Consider the following 25000-nt stretch of genomic DNA (forward strand, 5'->3'; position numbering starts at 1 on the left):
CTAATCCTCCCGTAGCCCCAACACACGGCTGCCAAAGAGCCTTCGCCACCGCCCCCTCCTCCTCCTCCTCCTCCTCCTCCTCCCCCTCCTCTTCCTCCTCCTCCTCTGCTACTGCTAGCCCTAACCCACCACCACCACCACCACCACCTCCGCCGCCATCACTGTCGGCAACCTCTGCCAACTCCCTTGCCCTCACCAGGGGGCTTATTTTCAGCCCAGGAAAGTCTTAGTCATCAGACGTCTCTATATATAAAGCTCCACTTTCAGAACATTGCTTCCTTCTGTTTTTCTTTTTCTTCAAAGTGTGTTTTCCTTTCAAAAAAACACACACAGCGCCAAGTTTACACCGCTGTTGAATAGACGTCTGGTAGTCCGTTGTTTTGTGTTTGCCCTGTTTGTTTGTTTCATGGAGTAAACTTTGCAGTGGCAGCAGAGTGGAGCTGGAGCTTTGCCTGGGGGGCTCTCTCTGCGTCAGTGAGGGGGGGGGGGGGGGGGTGAAAGAGCTGAGCTATCAGACGCGCCACAGCCCCAGGGCAGGCCAGGGCAGGGTGGGCCGGACCTGGCCGTGGCTAATCCAGCCCGACTGCTCTGGGGGTGACGGATGGCGGCGGGCCAGTGCAGTCAGTCAGTCATGCCCCACTGGGCCCATCGCTCCCCACCCACCCCCACCCCCAGCCCCACCACAACCCCACCGCCACATAAAGCCAAAGTGTCCATCTTGAAAAACAACAGTAACGGATGTACTCTCAGCCCACAGAAGTTCTATTTTTTAACCCTGAGGAAATGGTGCTTCCTCCTCACATTTTAATATGTCCCTATTCGTTACTTTTATTCGGGGCCCTGTGAAACAACAACATGCTTCTGGACGCCGTTCTGCAATTTGTATTTCTATTGGCCGGCTCCAGCCTGCTCTTACATCCTTTTACAATTTGGCTCCGGGCCTCAGACGGTGCAAACTCTCTGTGTCATTTGCAATTCAAAGCCATTTGCATGGTGCTTAATCCCAGGTAAATTAAACAGTGCCACCGCGAGGTGACTTCATTGACGGGGACTCGGGGGAGGATTTCTGCTCTGACTGCAGAAATGCGAACAAGCAAAGGCTTTAATGTTGGAGTAAGTCCTCCACAAACTGAACGGCGGGCTTCATTAACACCCAGATATATGCATGATTAGCTTAGGAATTCAGAGAGGAGTCACCTCTTGTTGCTACACCCCTGATGGTATGTACGCAAACAGTGTGTGTGTGTGTGTGTGTGTGTGTGTGTGTGTGTATGTGTGTCAGACAAAGGACATAGTCTCTGCCAAGATGTTTGCGTGCAGTTTGTTGTAAGTGTGTGTTTGTGTGTGTGTTGGGTTTGTTTAGTGGGTATCTGGAATTGTGTAGTGGGTTATGTGGGATTGTGTGTGTTGGGGTTGTGTAGTGAGTACTGTATGTGGGGTTATGTGTGTTGGGGTTGTGTAGTGGGTACTGTATGTGGGGTTATGTGTGTTGGGGTTGTGTAGTGGGTATGTGGGGTTATGTGTGTTGGGGTTGTGTAGTGAGTATGTGGGTTGTGTGTGTTGGGGTTGTGTAGTGGGCATGTGGGGTTGTGTGTGTTGGGGTTGTGTAGTGAGTATGTGGGGTTTTGTGTGTGTAGGGGTTGTGTAGTGGGTATGTGTGTGTGTGTGTGTGGGGGTGGTGTAGTGTCCTCCTCCTGGGGCGCGGCTGCCACCTGGTTGGATGTCCTCACACTCCCCGTGACGGTGCTGAAGGACGCTTGTCTGTGGCAGATGGATGCTCAGACCTCTGCTGGTGCGAGGTGCCCATTCTCTCTCTGCTCTCATCATATCCACAGATAAGGGCCAGTCTGTCACACACACATACACACACACACACACACACACACACACACACATTCAATCAGTCACATACACACACAATTTCTAATCTCTTGATGTATGTCACATACAGTACATACACACAAACGCACACACGCAAACACGCACCATGCATCATTTATACTTTTAACATCATTTACCCACCACACACACACACACACACACACACACACACACACTCACACTCACACTCACACTCACACTCACACAGAATACATTAAGTGTGTCCCTGCAGAGGGACATCACAGTGGTTTCCAAGCGGCCGTGGACTCCGTGGATCACCATGTGTTTTATCCGGCTGATTGATGGAGGGTCAGTCCCAGGGGACCTGCCCGTGGCCCCTGCTTGTGTCATTATCAACTGGAGCTGATTGCTTTGCCACGCTGCTTTCATCTCTGTCAGACGTCCCTAACAGCGCCGAAGGAAGGAAGGGCATGCTCGCTCTCTCTCTCTCTCTCTCTCTCTCTCTCTCTCTCTCTCTCTCTCTCTCTCTCTCTCTCTCTCTCTCTCTCTCTCTCTCTCTCTCTCTCTCTCTCTCTCTCTCTCTCTCTCTCTCTCTCTCTCTCTCTCTCCCTCCCTCCTCCTCTCCTGTCTTTCGCGGGAAAAACAATCTGAATAGATGAGCGGAACAGAAAGAAGTGAGAGGAAATATGGATGAATGCGTTTTCAATGAGCTTGCTTGTTCAATAGGAGCAGATATTGGAAGGTTTTTGTTGAAATGGAAGCATGTGGCGATACAATGGATTAGCCCTCAGAGCTGATGGCCTTACAAATGGGCTTTTCAGGGCTCCTGCCCGTCAGAGGAAGGCTGAGGCGAGCCCAGTCCCTGCGCTCTGTCTCCTCTCAAACAGATCTGACACATTCTGATCAATAAACCCACAAACCCTGACTGTAGCTGATCCCGCTCTCTCTCTTTCCCTCTCCCTCTCCCTCTCTTTCTCTCTCTCTCTCTCTCTTTCACTCCCCCTCTCTCTGTCTCTCTGTCTCTCCATCTCTCCATCCCTCCGTCCCTCCCTCCTGCTCATCTCTTCGTCCCCCCCCCCCCCCCCCCCCCCCCCCTCCGTCAGAGGAGCGCTGCCTCGAGGCTTTGCCACTGTGGGCTCGTTTGTTCACGGGCAGAATCCAAACTCTTCCGTGCCGCGCCGCGCGTCGTCTTGTTCCTCCCACATCTATTTTCCCAGAGACGCTCGTGTAAAAGGATGCCCCATCAGCAACGGGTTGTTGAGCACAAGACTCCAAAGCCAGTCGGGTGTAACAGCTAGAGGGGTTGAGGGAATGTTGCTGGAATGTTGCTGTAAGGTTGTGGACAAGTTGGAATAGTGCTTAGTCCAGCGTACAGTTGTTGGTGTAGCTGTGAGGTGAATAATGAATGCAGCAGTGTAAAGCTGGTGGGTGCGCAGTGGGCTCAGATCATTCCCATTACTGCCTCTCTGTCTGTCTGTTTCCCTCTCCTTTTCTCTCCCGATACTTCGTTCTCTCTACTCTCTCTCTCGCTGTGCCTGTCACTATTGATCAGAATGGATCTACTCAATCCCCGCTGTTGTCCTTCTCGAATTCTCTCTTCTTTTCTCTCCCACTCTCCATCCCTGTCAATCTAGCTCTTGACACCTCTCTTCACACCACACCACTCCTGGTACGGAGGTGCTGGGTGGATGGTTTTATCTAGTGTGTGGGGCTCTCTGCACTCATCGTCCATTAGAATACTCGTGTGAAAATGCTATTTTTTAATACAGTGCGTTTGCTGATGCGCTGTTCAACTTGCAGGGCTGTTGACTTTCTTCAACCCCTCTTAGCTTCCCAGCTTATATCTGTGACCACACATCCAGTTTGTGGTTGTAGAAACACACACACACACACACACACACACACACACACACACACACACACGGCTACAACAGCACATGGTCGGAGTTTCCTGGAGAGATGACTGTACTACTTTATCTCACAGGGGCTGTACGTGTAGAAAAACTCTCTCTTTTACTCCCCCTCTCTCTCTCTCTCTCTCTTTCTTTCCCTCCATCTTTCTCTCACTCTCTTCTCTTTGTGTCTGGTCAAACCATGTATTTTACTGCTTTGAAAAGAAAGCCAATACACATACACATACACACAGCAAGAGAGAGAATTGTGTTAGGCTGTTGAAGCTTGCACTTTCACCACTCCTATATCAATAGCTGTACGTCTGACATCTGAAATAACCCTCAAATCAGCAGATTCTCCACTGTGTGTGTGTGTGTGTGTGTGTGTGTGTGTGTGTGTGTGTGTGTGTGTGTGTATGTGAGAGAGAGAGCTGCGTGTGATGCTATATATATCCAGTCGTGTGCTGTGATGGCCATCCCAGTGTGTGCAGTGCAGTGCAGTGCTAGTGTTTCTGGGTCAGGCTGTGGCCTGTTGCAGATGACGTTCCAGCTGAGTGTGTTTTCTCCTTCTGCTTCCACTGGGTCTCTGTCTTTGTGATGGTTGACCTGGACCGCCCACCGAGACTCCACAGTATGTTTACCTCGCTCCACATTTACGCAGAATGGCACGTGTGACGACTTACCAAGTTGGTCTCTCCTTCTCTCCACCTGTCTCACTCTCTCTCTCTCTCTCTCTCTCTCTCTCCCTCTCGCTCTGCGTGAGTGCGTGTGTGCATGTGTGTGTGTCTGTTCCACATGCTGCTCTGATTGATGTGCAGCACTTTGGAGAAATCACGCTGAAGAGAAGACGGGGCTCTCCTGAGCATGCGTGCACTGCACGTACCTCCCGACTCCTGCAGCAATCTCCCCAGCTTCATCAGCAGCCCTGTTTGGACTGAGAGGCCTGGCGGAGACACAAAGACAAAGCACTCGTGCGTTTCAGGTTAGGTTTTGACGTGTGAATTTAGACATTTCAGTCCGTATTAATTTGTCCTTTGTCTGAAATGTCATTCTTCTCTGAATTGACATTGACAGACAGACATGCCTGGTGTCTGATAAGGCGATGTAATGGAGATTGAGATAGTATCGTGGCTCAGATGATGTTAGAAGCAGGAACAGGCTGTTTGCTTTTCCCCGACTAGCGATAGAGATATCAGCCAACTATCTCCCCCTCCCACCCCGCCACGGAAGCCTTTGTCTTTGTCTCGCTGGTGCGTTGCTAATGCATTGCTTTGGGCACAAGCGCCACCACCGAAAAATTGCACTGATGGGATTCTCCCCACAGGTGCAAGCCTATGTTAATTCAAGTCTGTCTCCAAACCAGAGCAGGCCTTAAGAATTTGGATTTGGAGGGACCCTCTCTCCTTTGCCTGTCCTCCTATGACCGTCCTCTCAATCGTATCATACTGCAGTCAGTCCGTTTGCATTACCAATAGATTGTCGTATCCCCAACCCCCTCCCCCACAAAAAAAACAAAAACAAAATGATGTGATAAAAATACCGAAAATACCCTAGACTATAATACAACTATGAGATCATATCAATGGGAAACACTATAATTTGTTGTGTGTTTGTTTAATTGGAGTTATCCAGAGTGTCTGTTTTATTTGGTAGTACATCAGCAAGGAGAATCCAATTACAGTGTGTGTACCCAAGGAAAAACGTTGTGTTTGATGTTGCTTTGTGGTTCATTTAAAGCAACACTTAAGATGCCCTGTAATAAAGAGTAGGTATTTATCATGCAGGCTTGCTATCTGATGAGGCTGTTCTTTCAGCCATTTGCATTGAGCAATTGCTTTTAAAATCGTGTGATTCATCCCTAATGTAAAACTAAGACTGCATCTTAAACAACCTTAATGACACTAACAAACAAAGTGTTTGGTTGAGGCAGTCTAAATGGCATAAGCGCACACTGCTTATGTTGCTGTTGTAACGGTTAAGTGCTTCATATACACTGCAGCCCTTTATATGTTTGTTTATGTAGATGACTACACACACACACACACACACACACACACACAGTGGAGCGTTTGAGCCTTCAATAAAACATTCCGAGCATGTCTCCTCGTGCACTTCAGAGCACAGGAGTTTGTTTGATCATTTGATGGTTTCTGGAAGTCTGAAACTTTGGCTCGTGGGCTTGACAAACTGCCTCTCAGCTGCACCACAACCAGCCATGCGGCTCAGGGGCAACTTTGGCCGTATCTCACTATGCTACAGAGCTGTGTGTGTGTGTGTGTGTGTGTGTTTGTGTTTGTGGGCTGGGTTGTAAGTGTCCTGTAAATCAATGCATTTCACTACCCTCACATCAAAGCACTGCTTGCTAACGGCATCACCTACCTCTGCCCCCCCCCCATCTCAAAAGGCATTGTTGTCGTCACGGTCGTTACCACGCCGATGCTGCACGCTGGTGCTCTTATCGCGGCGGGGGCAGCTGCGCCGGGGACGGAGGTGCTGTTGCCATGGCGACGGCTGCCTTTGCCCGCTACCCCGAGGGCAGCTTGAGGCAGGGCATCTTGATGGCCCTTCTGAGAGTTGCTTTTGACGGCTTACGAGGGGGGCACGCCTCACGCTAGCCAGCGCTCGCTCGCTCGCTGGACATTTCAGCGGAGTTTAATAGCACGAGATGGGCAGAGTGAGAGCTCTTGAACTGGACATTTCAGCGGAGTTTAATAGCACGAGATGGGCAGAGTGAGAGCTCTTGAACTGGACATTTCAGCGGAGTTTAATAGCACGAGATGGGCAGAGTGAGAGCTCCTGAACTGGACATTTCAGCGGAGTTTAATAGCACGAGATGGGCAGAGTGAGAGCTCTTGAACTGGACATTTCAGCGGAGTTTAATAGCACGAGATGGGCAGAGTGAGAGCTCCTGAACTGGACATTTCAGCGGAGTTTAATAGCACGAGATGGGCAGAGTGAGAGCTCCTGAGCGCCCTCTTCACACACACACGATGCCCAGCGTGTAGCCGGGGCAGCCAGCGCCTCCTCTAATCACCCCTCCACACACACATCTACGCCAATTTCCTTCAATTAAGATCATAAAGCTTCACCCACATGCCGGTGGTGTTGTACTGCCGCAGCAATTACCACTCGAATGAGCAATTATGCTTGTTAGCAAAATAAACAGAAAAGACCTGATGGCCTTTATCTTACGTAAGATAATGATTCCTCCTCCCTCCCCTCTCTAGCCGCTTGCCCACTCACTAATAGTGGGACTATTAGCCATGTTAGATAACTAGATTAATGTACACCATCCATCTCAGACCCAGTGTGTGTGTGTAGGAGTAAGCAATCTATGGGGCCACTTTAATGAAGCTTTTCCTACTGTATATTGATCTAGCGACAGTTGGTGTGTAGCGTAGGGAGCCAGTCGAGCTGGCGGTGTCCAGGAGCTCACGGCGAGTTAATAATCTGGAACATGTGCGCGCAGCTCACTATGATATGGCAGCGTATGGGCACACCTGTGCTAGCGCGGCCTGTTCCTGTGCGCGCACACACACACACACACACACACACACACAGCCCACTGACAGATGCTAGCCCTGCCGCGGCGCGCTAGCTGTAGGCTCCTGCCAAGCGGCTCTCGCAGCATTTTTACATGACGGCAGGAAAAAAGAGAAGAGAGAGAAAAGAGAGAAAAGAGAGAAAAGAGAGAAAAGAGAGAAGAGAGAGAAGAGAGAGAAGAGAGAGAACATCAAAACCACATCAAACAGAATCGCCTCAGCTCACAGCACACGCGTACTACACGGGTATTAGCAAAAAAATAAATTAATAATAATAATTATAAAAGGTTCTCCCATTTGCTTAGTCAACATTTATCCAGTGTCTCAGAGCCTGCAGTAAGTTTGTGTTGAATCACATAATTAAAGATGAAGCAGGAGAGAGATTTGTACTCACTGCCTCAGAATTGACAAACCACACAATCATAAAACATTAATAGATTGACACGCTCCATTACATGGCTGCAAATGCACACTCGCGCGACTCTTTTCCTAGTTTTCTCTGTCTGTGTGTGTCTGTCTGTGTGTGTCTGTCTGTGTGTGTCTGTGTGTGTCTGTGTGTGTGTGTGTGTGTGTGTCTGTGTGTGTGTGTGTGTGTGTGTGTGTGTGTGTGTGGTGTACTCAGAGACAGATGAAATAATGTGTACACGCCCACGCGGTTTAATGCTTGTAAATTAGCGCAGTGTGTAAACAACCCACCCGTACACGTTTGAGCTGCCTGAGCACTAACTGTTCACTGGAGCTTGTTTTGGGAGGCAGACGCAGTTCCTCTTTATTCACGCCGGCTCTGCTGAATGGAGGGAGGCACTCCTTCTCCTCTCCGGGGGGCTCTATCCATAATTCATGGTCTATTTATTAATCAAAACTCTGTGTCTTTCTGTGTGTATGTGTGTGTACGCTCATGCATGTATGAATGTTTGTGTGTGTGTGTGTGTGTGTGTGTATGCACGGTTGGGTGTGTATTACAGTAAATGGATAGGCCATATAAATATGAATGTATGTCTTGGAGGAGTGTATCGTGGTCTATTGTGCATGTCAGACTGAACATCTTTGTTCCTATATCCCCTTCTGTGTGTGTTGTCAAAGCAGAGCAAACATAGCTGTACTGTAGTTCATTCGTTTGGTCTCCTCCGGCAAGGCCTAGACCCAGGGTTGTGCTACAGTGAATGGGTAAACCGAACGGAAATTATGCACTTGATAGTATTCAGCACACAAGCAGCCCACTCATCTAGACCGTGGGAGCGCTACGGAGCTGTGCTGATGTTAAGCTTGGCCAGATGAGCAGGGATATGTCTTTCACAGGTCTGTGTGTGTGTGCGTGTGCGTGTGTGTGTGTGTGTGTGTGTGTGTGTGTGTGTGTGTGTGTGTGTGTGTGTGTGTGTGTGTGTGTGTGTGTGTGTGTGTGTGTGTGTGTGTGTGTGTGTGTGTGTGTGTGTGTGTGTGTGTGTGTGTGTGCTATCTCTGCATAGTTAGCGGTGCAATCCAGCATGTTTGCCTAAGCTCTGGGTAATTGTACTGTTATGTCTCATTAGATGCTGATGGTCGTGCTGATGGCTGCTCTTCATTCTATGCTACCTGCTCCGTGGGTTCCGCTATGTGGGAAAGGCTCCCTCTAAAACACTTTATGTCTGGCACTTAAGTCTCAGAGCCACAGACGAGCGTCGGAGGCGTTCACACGCCCTCTTTTACCGCAGGGAGTGGGCCTCAAACCTGATCATTATGCTGGACTTAATGTCCCCATGTCCCTGCCTGAAATCCTGAGCTCTTAAATAATGGCGGGATTAGCACACAGAGTTTCCACCCATTTGCTGGGCTGGGCTTTTTATACAGTACCACTGACAATAATTAGCAGGAAATTCAAATTGTGTGTGTGCGTGAATGTGTGTGTGTGTGTGTGTGTGTGTGTTTTGTGTTTAACATGTGCTTTTATTGTTGTGTCGTTTGACTGGCTTCCGCCCCAATCCCGTTACACAGGCACTGTCCTTGTGCAGCAAATCTGCTTGGCGCAATTGCTATGTGTCCCTGGAATTGATGACCCTCATTCATCAGGCCCCGAATAAATGGGCAGTGCGACGGTTCCGCTCCTTTAGAACCCTCTGTGTCTGCTTATCTGGACATTACCCCGCCAATGTTCTGGCACGCCGGGGAACCGGCCCCATTCATTCCCCCAGGGTAACACATTAGCGCTAACAGATGTGCTCCCAGACCTTCTCCCTTTGCCCTTTCGCTGAACATTTCAAGAAACGAAGAAGGGCTAAAAAAAAAAAGAAGGAAAAAGGGAAGGAGTCGTCTTTTTAAAAGGAAACACTATTTGAAGGCGGAAGTGGAGAGAGAGCAGGGGGGATGGAGAGAAAGAAGCGCACACAGCGTGGTTTTTTACAGGGGGGCTTTGAGTCCGAGCCGACACACAGGCGCTTTTGAAGCTCCGGAGCGGAGAGAGGGTCCGAGGGAAGAAAGGCTTCGCAAATCTGCACAAGTGGGACTTACTAAAGAGTGGTGTGAGAGGGGGTGGTGTGGGGAGGGGTGGTTGCTGAGGTGAGGGACTCGCAGAGTAAAGCCCAGAGAGAAGAGTAGGGAGGAGAGGAGATGTGTGTGTGGGGCGGGGGGGTGGGGAGAGGAGATGTGTGTGGGGGCGTTGTGGGAGGGGTGGTTGCTGAGGTGAGGGACTCGCAGAGTAAGGCCAAGGGAGAAGAGTGGGGAGGAGAGGAGATGTGTGTGTGGGGTGGGGGGGGGGGAGGAGATATGTGTGTGTGTGTGGGGGGGGGGCGGGGGTGTTTGATGTGTGCTGGATCAGTCTGGCCGTGAGAGGGGAGAGCTGGGCTGTGGTCTTCCTAGCAGGGGGGCGATCAATGGGGCTTATTCAGACAGTAGTCCTCACTGGAACACAGAGCCCTGCTCCTGCTAGGCAGCTCCGAGACCACAAGACACTACACCACATCTGTTTTAGATGTAGAGGTGTGTGTGTGTGTGTGTGTGTGTGTGTGTGTGTGTGTGTGTGTGTGTGTGTGTGCGCGTGCGTGCGTGTGTGTGTGTATGTGTGTGTGTGTGAAGATTTATTTGTGTGTGAATGTGTGAAGAGCAAAATAATTGTTTGTGTGTGTGTGTGTGTGTGAGTGATTTATTTGTGGGTGAATGTGTGAAGAGCAAAATAAGTGTGTGTGTGTGTAATGGATGTGTGGGTGGAACAATAGGCGTGTGTAAAGTTGCTGTATATGGATGCACTGTAGCTGGCACCTTTATTTAGATACGTGTGTATGTACTTCACTCCACTGGTGCTTTTATCCATGATGTCTTTCCAGGAATCGAACAGACTTATCATATGTATGGAGCATAGCGCCATGTAGCCTATGAAGACACAACCTCCATCCTAATATGTCTCTATCCTTCTCTCTCTCTCTCTCTCAGCTCGGGCATGTGCCAGTGTAAGACGGGCGTGTACGGGGACAAGTGTGACGATTGCCACCCGGGCTTCTCCCACTTCAGCAGCACGGGATGCCAGCCATGCCAGTGCAACAACCACAGCAACTACTGCCACCCCCAGTCAGGTGAGACACTCCCCTCTCCCATCTTCTCCCGTCTTCTCTCTTCTCCTCTCTCCTTCTCTCTCCTTTCTCTTATCTCCTCCTCCCCTCTCCCGTTTTCTCCCGTCTTCTCTCTTCTCCTCTCTTTTCTTCACCATCGGTGTGTGAATGGGTGAATGTGCGCCATGATATGTAAAGTGCTTTGGGTGCTCGCAGAAGCTGATAAAAGCGCTATATAAATGCAGTCCATTTACCATTTACCATTTCTCCTCCCTCTTTTCTCCTCCTCTCCTCTGTTCAGCTCCCCTTTGGCTGCTCAGTTTTAAGAGGAGTGGTTTGGGTGTTCTCAAAGTCTGGTCTGCAGGCGGACCTCATCTTTATGCCCCCTCTAAACACACTCTGACCCTGCTGAACTTCCTGACCCATGCAGGCAAATATGATAATGCTGCCTTCATCAATGTTCTTCGTCTCCGAGTGTATCATCAGTCAAAACAGTCAAACACAAGTTACAGCCCTGCTGAAAAAACCAGCAAGAAACCAGCTTAGGCTGGTAGCTGGTTTTAGCTGGTTTTAGCTGGTCTTTGCCCAAAACACAGTTCTTATTGCTGGTCTTGCTGGTGTAGCTGGTTTGGCCACCAGCTAGACATGCTGGCGTGACCATCTGAGGAAGCTGGTCGTGCTGGTGTGACCAGCCTGTCGTTTGGGATACAGCTGGTTTAAGATGGTCATGCTGGTGACCAGCCTGTCCAGCTTGACAAAGATGGTCAAGCTGGTTTTCTAGAATGACCAACATAAGCTGGCGTGGCCAGTAAAAACCAGCAATGTAGACCAGCAACACCAACTAAAATGACCAGCTTAAGGTGGTACGACAATCAAAACCAGCTGAATTACCATCATAAGCTGGGTAAACCAGCTGAAGGTGTGTTTTCGCGAGAGTTTTGCTGGTCTAGCTGGTTAACCATCAAAGGGTGGTCAAACAAGCTGGTTAACAAGCTGGTCAACCAGCAAACCACCTTTAGCTGGTCAGGCTGGTTTTTTCAGCAGGGAGTGTTCTCCTCTCTCCTCCCGTTACAGAGACGGAGATATGTTTAGATCATGAAGCAAGAGTTATAGCATGTAATGTACGTACAGTAGATAGATGGGCCAGTCGAGAATGGGATCAGGTAACGGCTGAGGGTCAGAATCAATCTCTCTTCCATGGGCTCGCACACTGGAATGTGTTTATTTATTCGGGGGGGATTTGCCATTTTAGCTTTTTATTGTGAAGGCAATTTTTGTTCACTTCAGCATAAAAAAAAGAGCACTCCCAAAAGCCAGCAAGCAAATAAACAAAAATGGAATGCCGTTATCACAAGTTTGATGTCCTCTTTCTTCAAACAGAAGCAAATGATTTGTCGAGGAACTTTTTGAATTATAAGAAATGTATTCAGGATTACAGCTGAGCACATGGTCCGTGTAGTTGATCATCAGAATTCACTACCACAGTAAAGCTTACAGCTGGGCTACACTGGTTGTGCAATTGAAGTGCTCCATCCACAGAGTGTAAAAATAGTTTTCGAGGACTGGTGTACTTTTTTCGAATGTACACTCTGCGATCATGTCTGGTGTAGTCAGTTCCATTGATCATACTGTAGTGGAAGCTAATTGTCGCAGCGTACGCGCCACAAATGGAACACTATGTAGCCTGCCTGCTAGACTTGTGCCTTAACAAACAGGGCTCAACAGAAATGTCCATTCCCAGTTTGTCTGTGAAGTCCACTGATCTATAAAGAATAACTTCTTTATAGATCAGTGGTGAAGTCATTGCATGACTGTACTGTGCTGTGATATAAATGTAGTGACCTCACGCCTCAGTTGTGTTCTCTTCGCTGAAATCTGGGTGTGTGTGTGTCTATGACAATGACTTCCATCCGATGACCTCAGCGAGATATGGGTGTGTGTGTGTGTGTGTCTATGACAATGACTTCCATCCGATGACCTCAGCGAGATATGTTTAGATCATGAAATTCCCCCCTCTGCGTGACCGTGCCTGGAGAATAGCCGTGGTGAAAACGGCTCCTCCTCACCCCTAAGCTGAATCCCAACGATCGTCCATCCATCTCTCCTTCCCTCCCTCCCTCCCTCCCTCCTGCCGTCCCTCCTCCATCCATCCATCCGTCTGCGCCGTGAAAGCAGTGTCCTCGTTTCGCCCGAGTTCATCCATGTGTCCATGTGCTGTATAGATCAGCAGTTATGTAATGGCATGTGCAGACTCATCGAGTTGTTCTCCTGTGGGCCAGGCCGGGACTGCAGGCCAGTCAATCACAAATCTGATTCAGTATTCGCAGGGCGTGTGTGAGTCTCTCTCGCCTCTGGGGAAACTCACCCAGCATAAAAACAGTGCATGTGCTGCATCTTTTTACATATTTGTTTTTGTGTGTTTGAGTGTGTGTGAGAGAGAGAGGGAGACATTGTCTGTGAGTATGTTGTTTTGGCCTGCCAAGCTAACTAACCGTCTCGACCACCAGTGTTGCGCCAGCTGAGTTGAAACAGTCTAGTCCAGTTCATTGCAGTTCTCTACCCTTTATCACTACCAATCAGGGAATCTCTCCCTTCCTCCATCCCTCCCTCCCTCCGTTCCTCCGTTCCTCCCTCCCTTCCTCGGCCAGGGATGAGCCCATACAACAACAAGCACAATCACCATCCCACACAAAAACACCACTAAACACAATGCTCCCACAGCTCTCCCTTTCTCTCTGCCTCCAACACACACATACATCACTCCAGCCGGCGCTAATAAGCACTGCTCTAAGTATACACCAGAAGATAAGCTAATTACACTTCCCTCACTAGAGGCTTGCCATGATTAATTGGCCTTGATTGCCTGTAATTGCTGTCCAGTACTGTTGTTGCAGCCTAGTCTCTGGGTGCTAAGTTGAGTTTATCCAGTATCTGTAGACTAGAGATATAAAGAGGAGTTTTTTTTGTCTTTCCTTTTTTGTACTCTTTCTTTTTTTTATTTTTTTCCCCCTTGGGCAGTGCTTGTGGAGTTGTCAAAATTTGACAGAAAGAGCATCCATTAAAATGTGTTAGATCAAGAGGACATGTGTTTTTAATATTGATGCCCCTGCACCGCTCAACAGAAGCAGAAGCAGAGGCAGTGGCGGCGGCTCTGTTTGTGGACTGTTCTAGAAGGGAAGGGGGGGGAGGCGCAGCGGCGCATCTTCAAACGCACTCGTACGTTTGAACAGGGGCCCAGAGGAGCTCCCTTTTTGCCTGAGTTCCAGTTGCGGTGGGGGGGGGGGGGGGTGGGGGGGTGTTTGGAAGGGGGGGGGGGTGAGGAGGAGGAGGAGGAAGGAAAGAAAGAAAGAAAGGGCCCATCGACAGGGAGGTGAAGAGATGTGGAAACTTGAAAATGCTCCAGTGCCAGGGTGGGGGGACGTAACGTTGTTCTCCACAAAGCCTTGAAGAGAACAGGCACACACACAGAATGCTGTAAATGGTGGGTGAGAACAGGCACACACACAGAATGCTGTAAATGGTGGGTGTGTTTTGTGGGCGAGAGCTGGGGAGGGTAATTATGCTGATTCAGAGAAATAAAGAGAAATAAAGAGAGCCATCAGAGAGAATAAGGGACCCGCTGGAGCTTTGCTGCCTCTACACCTCTTCAGCACTTTTCTTTGCTTTTTCACCCTTTCTCTCTCCCCCCCCCTCTCTCTCTCTCTCTCTCTCTCTCTCTCTCTCTCTCTCTCTCTCTCTCTCTCTCTCTCTCTCTCTCTCTCTCTCTCTCTGTGTCGCGCAGCTCTGTTCCTGTTCTGGGTGCAGTCATTAATCACGGACGCTCTTATCACTGGCCACATGTATAAAAAGTAATGTTTCATTATTTCACTGCATCCCGCTGCTGCCACCGTTATCTGAGCACGCTCCCGCAGGTGCATACTGTAGCCTCCGCACTTAGCCAGGGCAGCAGAGCACCTCACAATGGCCTCTCCAAATAAGTCCTACACACACACACACACACACACACACACACACACACACACACACACACACACACACTCTCACAAACAAACACACAATACAAACATGCACACACACACACACACACACACACACACACACACACACACACACACACACACACACACACACACACTCACAAACAAACACACATAATGCAAACACGCACACACACATACACACCTCGTCCTCACACGCACACACCTTACCCTCACTTTATCGTTTCCTGTCAACTGCCTGGATTGTCTAGTCTCGTGGACATAGCTTCTGTATTGATGTGCAATTATACAACAGTTAGGTCCGGTCGAACGATTTAGCAATATCTGATTGGACGAGACGCGTTCTATCAGTGGTGATATTAACCGATATCACCACTGGTGACTCTTCACAGCTAATAATCACTCCGCGACGTTGATTCTTCGCTTTGATTTAACCAGAGACGGCATTCCATGTTCTTTGACTTAGCAGTTGCATAGCAACCACAAGCGTTCTGAGCTAGGCCTACTTCGCATAGCGGAGGAACTGGGCTAAATAAAACGTGGTCGTGGTGTTGTTGGCCAATATCGCCACGGCTGTTGTTACCTACGGCACTCAGCCTTCGGCTTCGTGCCTGCGGCGAACCACAGCCGTGGCGATATTGGCCAACAACACCACTCCCACTCGTGCGATAATGCTTAAGTAATGAATGGAATTATCTGGCCCAGAGCATGAGGCTGAGACACACGCCTAGAATTAGTGGAACTTTCTGAGCAGTTTGCTCTCCACTTCTAAGCTGCCCATTGATTAGTTGGCGTGAGCCCCCTGACCTGGGAGCAGTCACGTCTGGCAGGGCTGTTGATGAAGGTGAGGAGTTTAAGGGCCTGTGGTTTTAGTTAATGAGGGTGAGGGATGCTGACACTCAGGGGTGACTCTTTCTCTCTCGGGTGCTAAAGTGACGGGGTCAATGACGTCAATTAGTCAATGATGCTATAAATGGATTTCACTGGTGGTTACATTTGTCTCAGTTGATGGGCTTTGGAAGGAGACTCGTGGCTAGCGTCCTGTTTAAAGGACAATGTGTGTGTGTGTGCGTGTGCGTGTGTGCGCGCGTGTATGCGCTTGTGTGTGCGGTGTGCGCGTGTATCTGTGTGAAAAAGCATCTTCCTCTTTCATCTCATCAGTCTTTGATCTGCTTTGAACCGAGCTACAAGAGGCCCTTACATGGTAGGATGTGTGTGTGTGTGTGTGTGTGTATGTGTGTGTGCATTTGTCTTTGTGCGTATGCTTGCATGTTGTAGCCATTTTGCGGCTACTTAAGGCAGCATTCCCTGTCATAATCCATATAGAGTGTATCATCAGCTAGCTGACCTTGAGGTCCTGCAGGCCCACTTACTTCCCCATCAGTCGTCTGGAGAAGAGAGGAGAGGAGAGGAGAGGAGAGGGGAGATGGAGCCCCTGCAGTCACACACACACACACACACACACACACACACACACACACACACACACAGAGAATGGGCCATTTACTACCAGGCCTCTTAATCAGCAGGAGCACTGCAGCAGATAACAAATCAGAGGAGATCAGGAGTTCATTACTGTGTGTGTGTGTGTGTGTGTGTGTGTGTGTGTGTGTGTGTGTGTGATGAACAGAGAATTGTCTGGAGGATATCCGCACCGCACCACGCCGCACTTCCTCATACACTCTGGGCCACACTGGTCAATTCTAACTCTCAGTTGTTCGCCGGATGTTTAAAGGCCAGTATGAAATGAATCGGCGGACACACACACACACAAACACACATGCTGTCATTGTGCTCTCTTCTCTTCTTCTCTCCTCTTCTCTCCATCCCTGTATCTTGTCCTCTTTGTCTGTTTCTACTCTTCTCCTCCTCCTCTCCTCCTTCACCCCTCCCCTCCGCTGTTCATCCAACTCCTCTTCTCCTGACCCCCCCCCCTTCTCCCCCTCTTCTCCCCCTCCTCCCTCCATTCCCTCTGTTTTCTTTTCCTCTCTCTGACCCTCTCCCTCCCTTTCCCCGGTCTCCTGTGTGGCCCCATAACCCCGAGGTCATTATGGCGCTGTAAGAGCGAGTGCTGCTGTGTTAATGGGGGGGTTCGGACCCTCGTCCCTGCGCGCTGGAGGCCAGTAGAACAGGGTGTGTGTGTGTGGGGGGGGGGGGGGGGAAGTGGGGGGGTCATGGGGCTCTAATGATCCCACTCCGCTCTTTGTTCCTCCGTCCTGGGGGGCCCGGCGGGGGGGGGGGGGGGGGGGGGCGTGTGCGGAAGAGCCCCAGTGGAGCTGTCTGACAGGACACCAGCCCTGTGGATACATGGGCCTTTGATCCTGCCCATCAAACACACACACACACACACGTAGGCTTACACACACACATGCTTACACACACACTCTCCCTCACACACACACACACACACACACACACACATGCTTACACACACACACACGTAGGCTTACACACACACACATGCTTACACACACACACTCTCTCACACACACACACACACACACACACACACACACACACACACACACACACAGACAACCCCCAAAACATATACATTACACACACCGTAGTATGTGCACACAAACACATATGCTTACACACACACACACACACACACACAAACACACACACACACACACACACACACACACACACACACACACACACACACAGAGAGAGTTTAATCAGGTCCTACTGGCTCTCTAGAGTCCCAGCACTGCTTGGAAAATACTTGGCTCTGATGGTATGGAGGCTCTGTTGGCCTCCTGGGTATTTCACACAGGCCAGGTACCTGACCAACCATGCGTGGATGTCACTCAAGATTGGAGCAATCAGGCAGGCAGGCAGGCAGGCAGGCAGTATGGTGGAGGAGGGTGTGGGGCCGGGGGGCAGGGGGGCCCGGGGGAGAAGAGAGAAGATGAGTGGTTTCTGTATCCTTTTCATGCTTTGTCCTTGTTGCCGTGTTTTGAATTGCTTACCTGAATCAGGGCTCGTCTGCCTGTTAAAGAGATTGAGGCCTCCGGAGGACTTCCCTGCATGAACGGAAGCTAAATCAAATGACAAATGAGACGGCCCGGGGTCTGAAACGAGCCCAACGAACACGCGGGACGCACTTGACCCAGGGGAGGCTTTCCAAGATTGCCTCCCCGCCCCCAGAAATGTCTTGAGAGAGTCACTACAAATCAAACTATCAAAAGTAGACTACTACTGCCGACTTTAAATAGAAATTCTATTGTTTATACTGAACATTGAACATGAGAACATTTTTACCCGGTCTATTTCTCCAGTTTTCTTTATCTAATCTCATTCACAAAACATACTGTGTAGTCTATCACTGGCCACATATGTCCCCTTGCTCCAGCTGCTCTCCAAGAATTGAGTTTTGACTACGGCCTTTTTCTCACGGAACACACCATGTGTGGCTCAGTTCAACAGCTTTAAAAAACATTAAGTCCAAAAACATTACGCTGAGTGCGTTATTCCTCTGTGATCCAAAATAATTCACTGCAAATTTATATGAGCATGAAAATAAGCAGCTTACGCGCCACAGGCCACCGATCTCATGAACAGGCATTTGGAGTCTAGGAGAGAGTTCTGTTGGGGGGAGAAGAGATGAGGACCGAAATAGAGAAGAAAAAGAACAGAATAGAGAGAACAAGGTCATGGGGTGAAGGAGAAAGAGAGAGAGGGAGAGGGAGAGACTGAAAGAGAGAGAGAGAGAGAGAGAGAGGGGGTGAGAGTGAGATCATTTGGAAGTTCTGCTGCTTTTGGCTAAAGGCAAAAACTGTTTGGGAACATGCTTTAGGGAAGAGGGGTTTTTTTTTCTCCCATGATGCACGTCTGCAGCCTTGAGCGCAGGTATCCACACGAGTTCCCATCAGCCCCTCTGCATCTGGCACACTTCCTGATGTGGATACCAGACATACACTGGCATATAGGAACACTCTTGCACACACGCACACACACACACACACACTCACGCACACACGCACACACACACACTCACACTGACACACATACACCATACCACACAGAAAAAGTTTTTGACACACACACATACACACACACACACACACACACACACACACACACACACACACACACAACCCCAACACACACATAAGCATAGAGTAGATAGGGACATGTGTGGTGACAGACCGGGCCACTTGTGTGCAGCCGGTCAGAGACAGCCTGGCGAGTGGCCGGTCGAGGAAGCGCCGTGTCTCTCGGCTGCTGAGCCAGAACGAGCGTCTCATGCGCTCATGCAAATTCAGCTGCCACTGCAGGCAGAGGGCGCCGAGCACTTCCTGGTCGCCAACTCTCTCTGTGTCACGGCGGTTCTCGCGTCACCCCGCCCCGGCGTTCTCCTCCATCTCGCCCCCTCTGTTCTTTCCCCTTCACCCACCAGCCTGTTCCACATCAGAGGAACCGCTGAGCGAGCGAGCGCGGCGACAAGACAGCACAGCGAAGGAGGCCGTGTCCGCCGCGACGCACAGGAAAAAAGAGCCCCGCTTCTCGAGCGGCTCTCTTTCTTCCGTTCCCCCATACGTCTTGCATGGCGTTTATGTCGTCACACACACACACACACACACACACACACACACACACACACACACACACACACACACACACACACGCATGCCCGCGCCCGCCTACCCGCCTGCTCCCTACTCCACCACAGCTGCTCATCAGCATGTGAATTGTGGGATTGTCAGGAGGAGAGGAGAGGAGGGGTGGGGGTGAGGGTGGCGAGGGTGGTGGGGGTGGCGAGGCCTCCGAGCTCCTCCATCTCATCCCGCGCCAGCCGCTCAATTATCACCTAAATAATCACGGCCCCCCTCTCCTCCAGTGCTGCAGCTCGACACATAATGAATCACAGACACACTCCGCTCCATTCACTAAAGCACACACACACCAGCCTCATCACACACCAGCCACATCACAGACCGCCGCCCTCTTCAGGCTTTAACACTGAGCTGGCCTGGGCCTCTCATCCGGGCCCACTGCGTACGTACCTGCATTCAGGAGCCTCGCTTTGTGTCCAGGTGCATCTTCTGTGCTCGCGTTTACGTGTGTGTGTGTGTGTGTGTGTGTGTGTGTGTGTGTGTGTGTGTGTGTGTGTGTGTGTGTGTGTGTGTGTGTGTGTGTGTGTGTGTGTGTGTGTGTGTGTGTGTGTGTGTGTGTGTGTGTGTGTGTGTGTGTGTGTGTGTGTGTGTGTGTGTGTGTGTGTCTTTAATTGCTTAGCCTAATTTCCTCCCCAGCTGGATTCGCCCCGATTCTAATGTGCCCAAGAGATGGAACGCTGATCTAGATTCTAGATCTTCACCCAGCTTCTTTTTTTTAGGTCAAAATGGGCGTTTTGTCTGCATGAAGAACGCAGAAAGGTCTCGCTGCAGCCAGGATCTGATTTCTATTCAAGTCCCACCATTAATCCACGTACCACAAAAGACTCTAATCACACCCAGTGTAAATCGTAACTGCATCTTCAGATGTTTAATCGCCTGTGCACATGTTTTATAGCCCTATCTGAGTGCATTATGTTTGAGAATTAACTGTGGAGCATCTTTGATGTTGTGTTATGCAATGTGATTGTTGCAGCAGCAGTGTGGTGTTTATCAGGCTGTAATCAGGGGAGCATGTGTTCAGTCTGCTCCACCGCCCCCTCTCTCTCTCTCCACACATTCCTTCCTGCCGCTCTGAGCACCCAAGCCACAACGCACTTGTTAGCACTTGCAGTGCTTTATGCACTTTGGCATTTGCCTGTGTGTGTGTGTGTGTGTGTGTGTGTGTGTGTGTGTGTGTGTGCTTTGTCCCTCCCCTTGTGCCGGCCTACACTGTTTGTTTTCATTACTTCTTCACAAGCGAGCTGCCCCCAGTTCAGTCCCCCCCCCCTCCCTCTCTCCTCCCCTCTGCCCTGTACTCACTGGGCTAGCGTTCTGTCAATCAGACCTCACCAGTGTTTACACACACACACACACACACACACACACACACACACACACACATACCACTTCCCTCTCTCTCTCTCTCTCTCTCTCTTTCTCTCTCTCTCTCTCGCTCACACACTCACACACTCACACACACACACACACTCACAGTCTCTCTCACTCTCTTTCCTCTCAGGCGTCTGCGTCAACTGCCAGGGCAACACCAAAGGCCCCGCCTGCGAGGAATGCAAGTATAATTTCTACCGGACGCCCGGCTCGCCGCTCACAGACCTCTGCACTCCCTGTCCCTGCTCCAGTGTCACCTCCACGGGCAGCTGTCACCTCGGTGAGTCCTCTCCCCTTACCTCCTCCTGTGAGCCTTTGAGCCGGTAGCTCCAGTCTTTAGCTTTAGCTTTAGCCTAGCCTAGCTTAGCCTAGCCTAGCCTTGGTGGAAAGTCCACTGCTCTCTCCCTCTCCCAGCTCTCCCAGCCTGGGAACTAGGTTAACTTCCACCACCACCAGCACCCCACCCCACCCCCATCTCTCTCTCTCTCTCTCTCTCTCTCTGCCTCTGTGTCAGCTACCCCTGGTCTCTCTAGGCTACTCCATGCCAGGGCTGGTCTGGAGGCAGAGAGACCCTTTTGCTCGGTGTGTGGGAGTGACGTGTCGGCTTTTTACGTAACGCTCGCTGGGTCTCTGCCTTTGCCCGCTCCCTCCACTCTGGGAGCCCAGTGGCTGAGGAGAACTGGTGCGTGTTTTTCTAAAGTGCTGGGGGGGGGGGGGGGGGGAGCTAGTCAGAAGTTTGCAGACGGCACTTTTGAGGTTTGTTATTATTATTTCAGTGTGTGTGTGTGCGTGTAGGCTATGCTGGCTATGCTGTGTGAGAGTGAAAACGAAAGAGGGAAGGGATTCTACTTCCCTCTTTTTCTCCTCTCTGTCTGTGTCTCTCTTCCCTCCTCTGTCTGTGTGCACCACTCAAACCTCTCTTCTGGAGCGTGTTGCTCCTCTTGCTTTTGGGCTACAGGGAAAATCACTAGTTGTTTTTCTCTTGGCGGGACATGGCCTGTGCCTGTGTTTGTGCTTGTGCTCTGTGCTTGTCTTGTCTGTTGACTGTCTCTCCATTTCTCTTCTTCTACTTTATCTCTCCCTCTATCTCTCGCTTCTGGGTGTGTCTGCTGACGCCAGCGCTTCTACGGTCATGAGGGTAGAACTGATAACACACTCATTGACAGGTGGAAATTCTGCATGTGAATGTGTGTGGGGGAGGGGGGGGGCGACTCTACGTCTAATTATGCCTCATCTCTGCAAGTTGCAACACTTGCCTTTAAAACCCCAAACCCAGCTGAACTTGTGCACTCATGTTACACGAAGCCAGAGGAACTCTGTTTGTCTTTCCCTTGGCTAACCTTTCAGAGAGCGCAACCGTCTGCCCGTCAGAAAGGGCTCTGAGTATGAGGTAATATTGTTCCTGCGTGTTTGCGTTGGCCCGCTTAGACCCTGTTATGGTAACAGAGCACACTGTGGTCCGGAGGCGAGGCCGCCCAGATCCTGAGAGCTCACGACAGATGAGAGCGATGACTCCCTGGCCTGGCCGTGCCTCACAGCATTAGGGCTGCTCCCGCTGCCCAGGCCCTCTCAAATAGCAACTGTTTGCTGCTTGGACTTTTGATGAAATCTTTGCATCAGGTGTGTGATGATGGGTCTGGTTTACTCTTTTGCCATCAGTGTTATTATTATGGGGTGTTTGTTGATGAGTGGAGTAATACTCATTTTGATTTGAATTTTGATTTCCCCGGACTGTTTTTAATAATTTGGGTTTTATATGTAGATGAAGTTTAGTGTGTGTGTGTGTGTGTGTGTGTGTGTGTGTGTGTGTGTGTGTGTGTGTGTGTGTGTGTGTGTGTGTGTGTGTGTGTGTGTGTGTGTGTGTGTGTGTGTGTGTGTGTGTGTGTGTGTGTGTGTATGTGTGTATGTGTGTATGTGTGTATGTGTGTATGTTTGTGTGTTTGTGTGTTTGTGTGTGTGTGTGTGTGTGTGAGAGCGAGAGAAATGAATGAGCATCGTCAGGTCTGTGAGTGAAAGCAGATTAGAGTGTAGCACTCTGGTAGCAGACGGAAAAGCTCACATTTCTGTCTTAATTTGGGTACGTGTGTGCGTGTGTGCAAATATGCGTGTGTGTGTGTGTGTGTGTGTGTGTGCAAATGTGCGTGCACGTGTGCGTGTGTGTGTGTGCAAATGTGCGTGTGTGTGTGTGTGTGCGTGGGTGGGTGGATGGAAGGGTGAGGAGCGAGGATGTCATGCAATTAATTAGATTGTACGGTAGAAGACAGTTTATCTGTGCCATGTTTTTCATCTTTTTCCCCCTTCATTTTATATGGTCTGTGAGCTCGCAGTCATTTAGATTCATTCGGCGTAAAATCTCATCAAGCCTCTCCAGTCCCTGGGGAGTCACTCTGTATCTTGAAGTGTTGTGAAACTCTTTTTTTTAATCTTTGGCAACTCTCTTTTTAATGAACCTGAAGAGGAGTCCATGCTCTGCTCAGAGGCTCTTGAAAGTAAAGGGCTCTACTTCTGACCTTGATGGGGCATCTCAGCGGAGTACTCGTTCTCTGTCATGTAGGTCACGCAGGTCCGTGTCCAGGAGACGCTCAGGGAAGGCGGGGCCGCTGGGTGAGTGCCTATAGACAGGGTCTGATCTGTACAGCAGGTCTGGGACCTGTGAAATATGGCTGTAATCTTTTAGAGTAAAGGTCAGCCATCTGTCCTCTGATTGACTCCTCAAAGAGATGTGATGGGACCAAGATTGGAGGAAAGGTGGGAGAGAGCAGGTGAGAGAGAGAGAGAGAGAGAGAGAGAGAGAGAAGAGGGGGGGAGTGATGACGAATAGCAGAGGGTAAGAAAAAGGGAAAGGGGGAGTGAGAGAGTGTTGGGGATTGATAGAGGGATGGGGAAAGGAGTTATCAAATGAGATAAAGGACTGATGGAGAGAAAGAGGGAAAGGGAGAAGAGAGAGTTGGGGCGAGGTGGTGGTGGTGTTGGAGGTGATGGTGCGCTGGAGCTGTGGTGGTGTTGGAGGTGATGGTGCGCTGGAGCTGTGGTGGTGTTGGAGGTGATGGTGAGCTGGAGCTGTGGTGGTGATGGAGGTGATGGTGCGCTGGAGCTGTGGTGGTGTTTGAGGTGATGGTGCGCTGGAGCTGTGGTGGTGTTTGAGGTGATGGTGCGCTGGAGCTGTGGTGGTGTTGGAGGTGATGGTGCGCTGGAGCTGTGGTGGTGTTGGAGGTGATGGTGCGCTGTCACAGGGGCTGAGGCTGGGAGTGCAGAATCAGACGGCTTAATTGAGCTTCAGTCTCACTCGGGTACACCTGTCTGTCCCTCGCTGGAGGTGCGATGAGCTCTTTATAAACCCTCCAGTGTGCTTCCTTTCTCTATCATGCACACACACACACACACATACACACACATACACACACACACACACACAAACGCACATTCTCACACACTCACACATACACATACCGCTGTTCATCAGAATGACTGACATTTTTCACATTATTTTAATTCTCTTATCTATTTTTCTTTTGTTATAGATTTTTTCACTGGTTTCTTCTTTCCCTCATTTCCTTTCTGTGCGCCATCTTCTTTATTTGATGTTGCTCTCCCGTCACAGTTCATCATTCCATCCTTTTCGTCTCTTCTCTCTTTCTCTGTTTCAACACAGCTGTCAGTTTTACAGCATTAGCGCTGACTGACAGCCAGAATTCACCATGACAAAGAGAACGGGTGCAAGCGAGCATGGTTGCTGTGGCAACCGTCGGCAAAGGGGATCACGCTGGTTCCTGTGTGTAGTGCTAATATGGTGTGTGTGTGTGTGTGTGTGTGTGTGTGTGTGTGTGTGTGTGAGTGAGAGAGAAAAGAGGGAGGGGACATGCCCGGCAGCAGCTACTGTGGCTGATTGGGTTCAGACTGACAGGCCTCAGAACTCAGCAGATGGATGGGGAGAGTCAGGTAGACATTTTTGTGTGCGTGTGTGTGCGCACGGACATTTGTGTGTCTGCACGTGTGTGTGTGCATGGATGACTCTGCCGATGTATGTATGCCAAGACATGTGTACATGCTGTGTGTGGATGTGTTCTGTGTCTGTGTGCTTGTGCACTTGTGTACAGGGTAGTATAGGGTAGTGATGCTGCATTTACTGTAGCTGCATTTGACTCAAGGCAAAGTCACTTTGCTACTGTGCCCACTCGGTGACGTGACTTGTGCCCAAGCCCTCGGTGTGTGAGC

General features: G+C 50.1%; 1 protein-coding gene across 1 annotated transcript in view; it reads left to right on the plus strand.

Moving 5' to 3' along the window:
- The window catches only part of si:dkey-220k22.1 (multiple epidermal growth factor-like domains protein 9), a 106221-nt gene that overhangs the window by 62764 nt on the left and 18457 nt on the right, over positions 1-25000 (plus strand). The window contains exons 3-4 of the mRNA XM_062554731.1: positions 10679-10818; positions 20916-21065. Coding sequence (XP_062410715.1) covers positions 10679-10818; positions 20916-21065 — 290 coding nt within the window. The remainder of the gene's footprint in view (positions 1-10678; positions 10819-20915; positions 21066-25000) is intronic.

The sequence above is a fragment of the Sardina pilchardus genome, chromosome 14 (assembly GCF_963854185.1).
Source record: "Sardina pilchardus chromosome 14, fSarPil1.1, whole genome shotgun sequence".
Lineage (NCBI taxonomy): Eukaryota > Metazoa > Chordata > Actinopteri > Clupeiformes > Clupeidae > Sardina > Sardina pilchardus.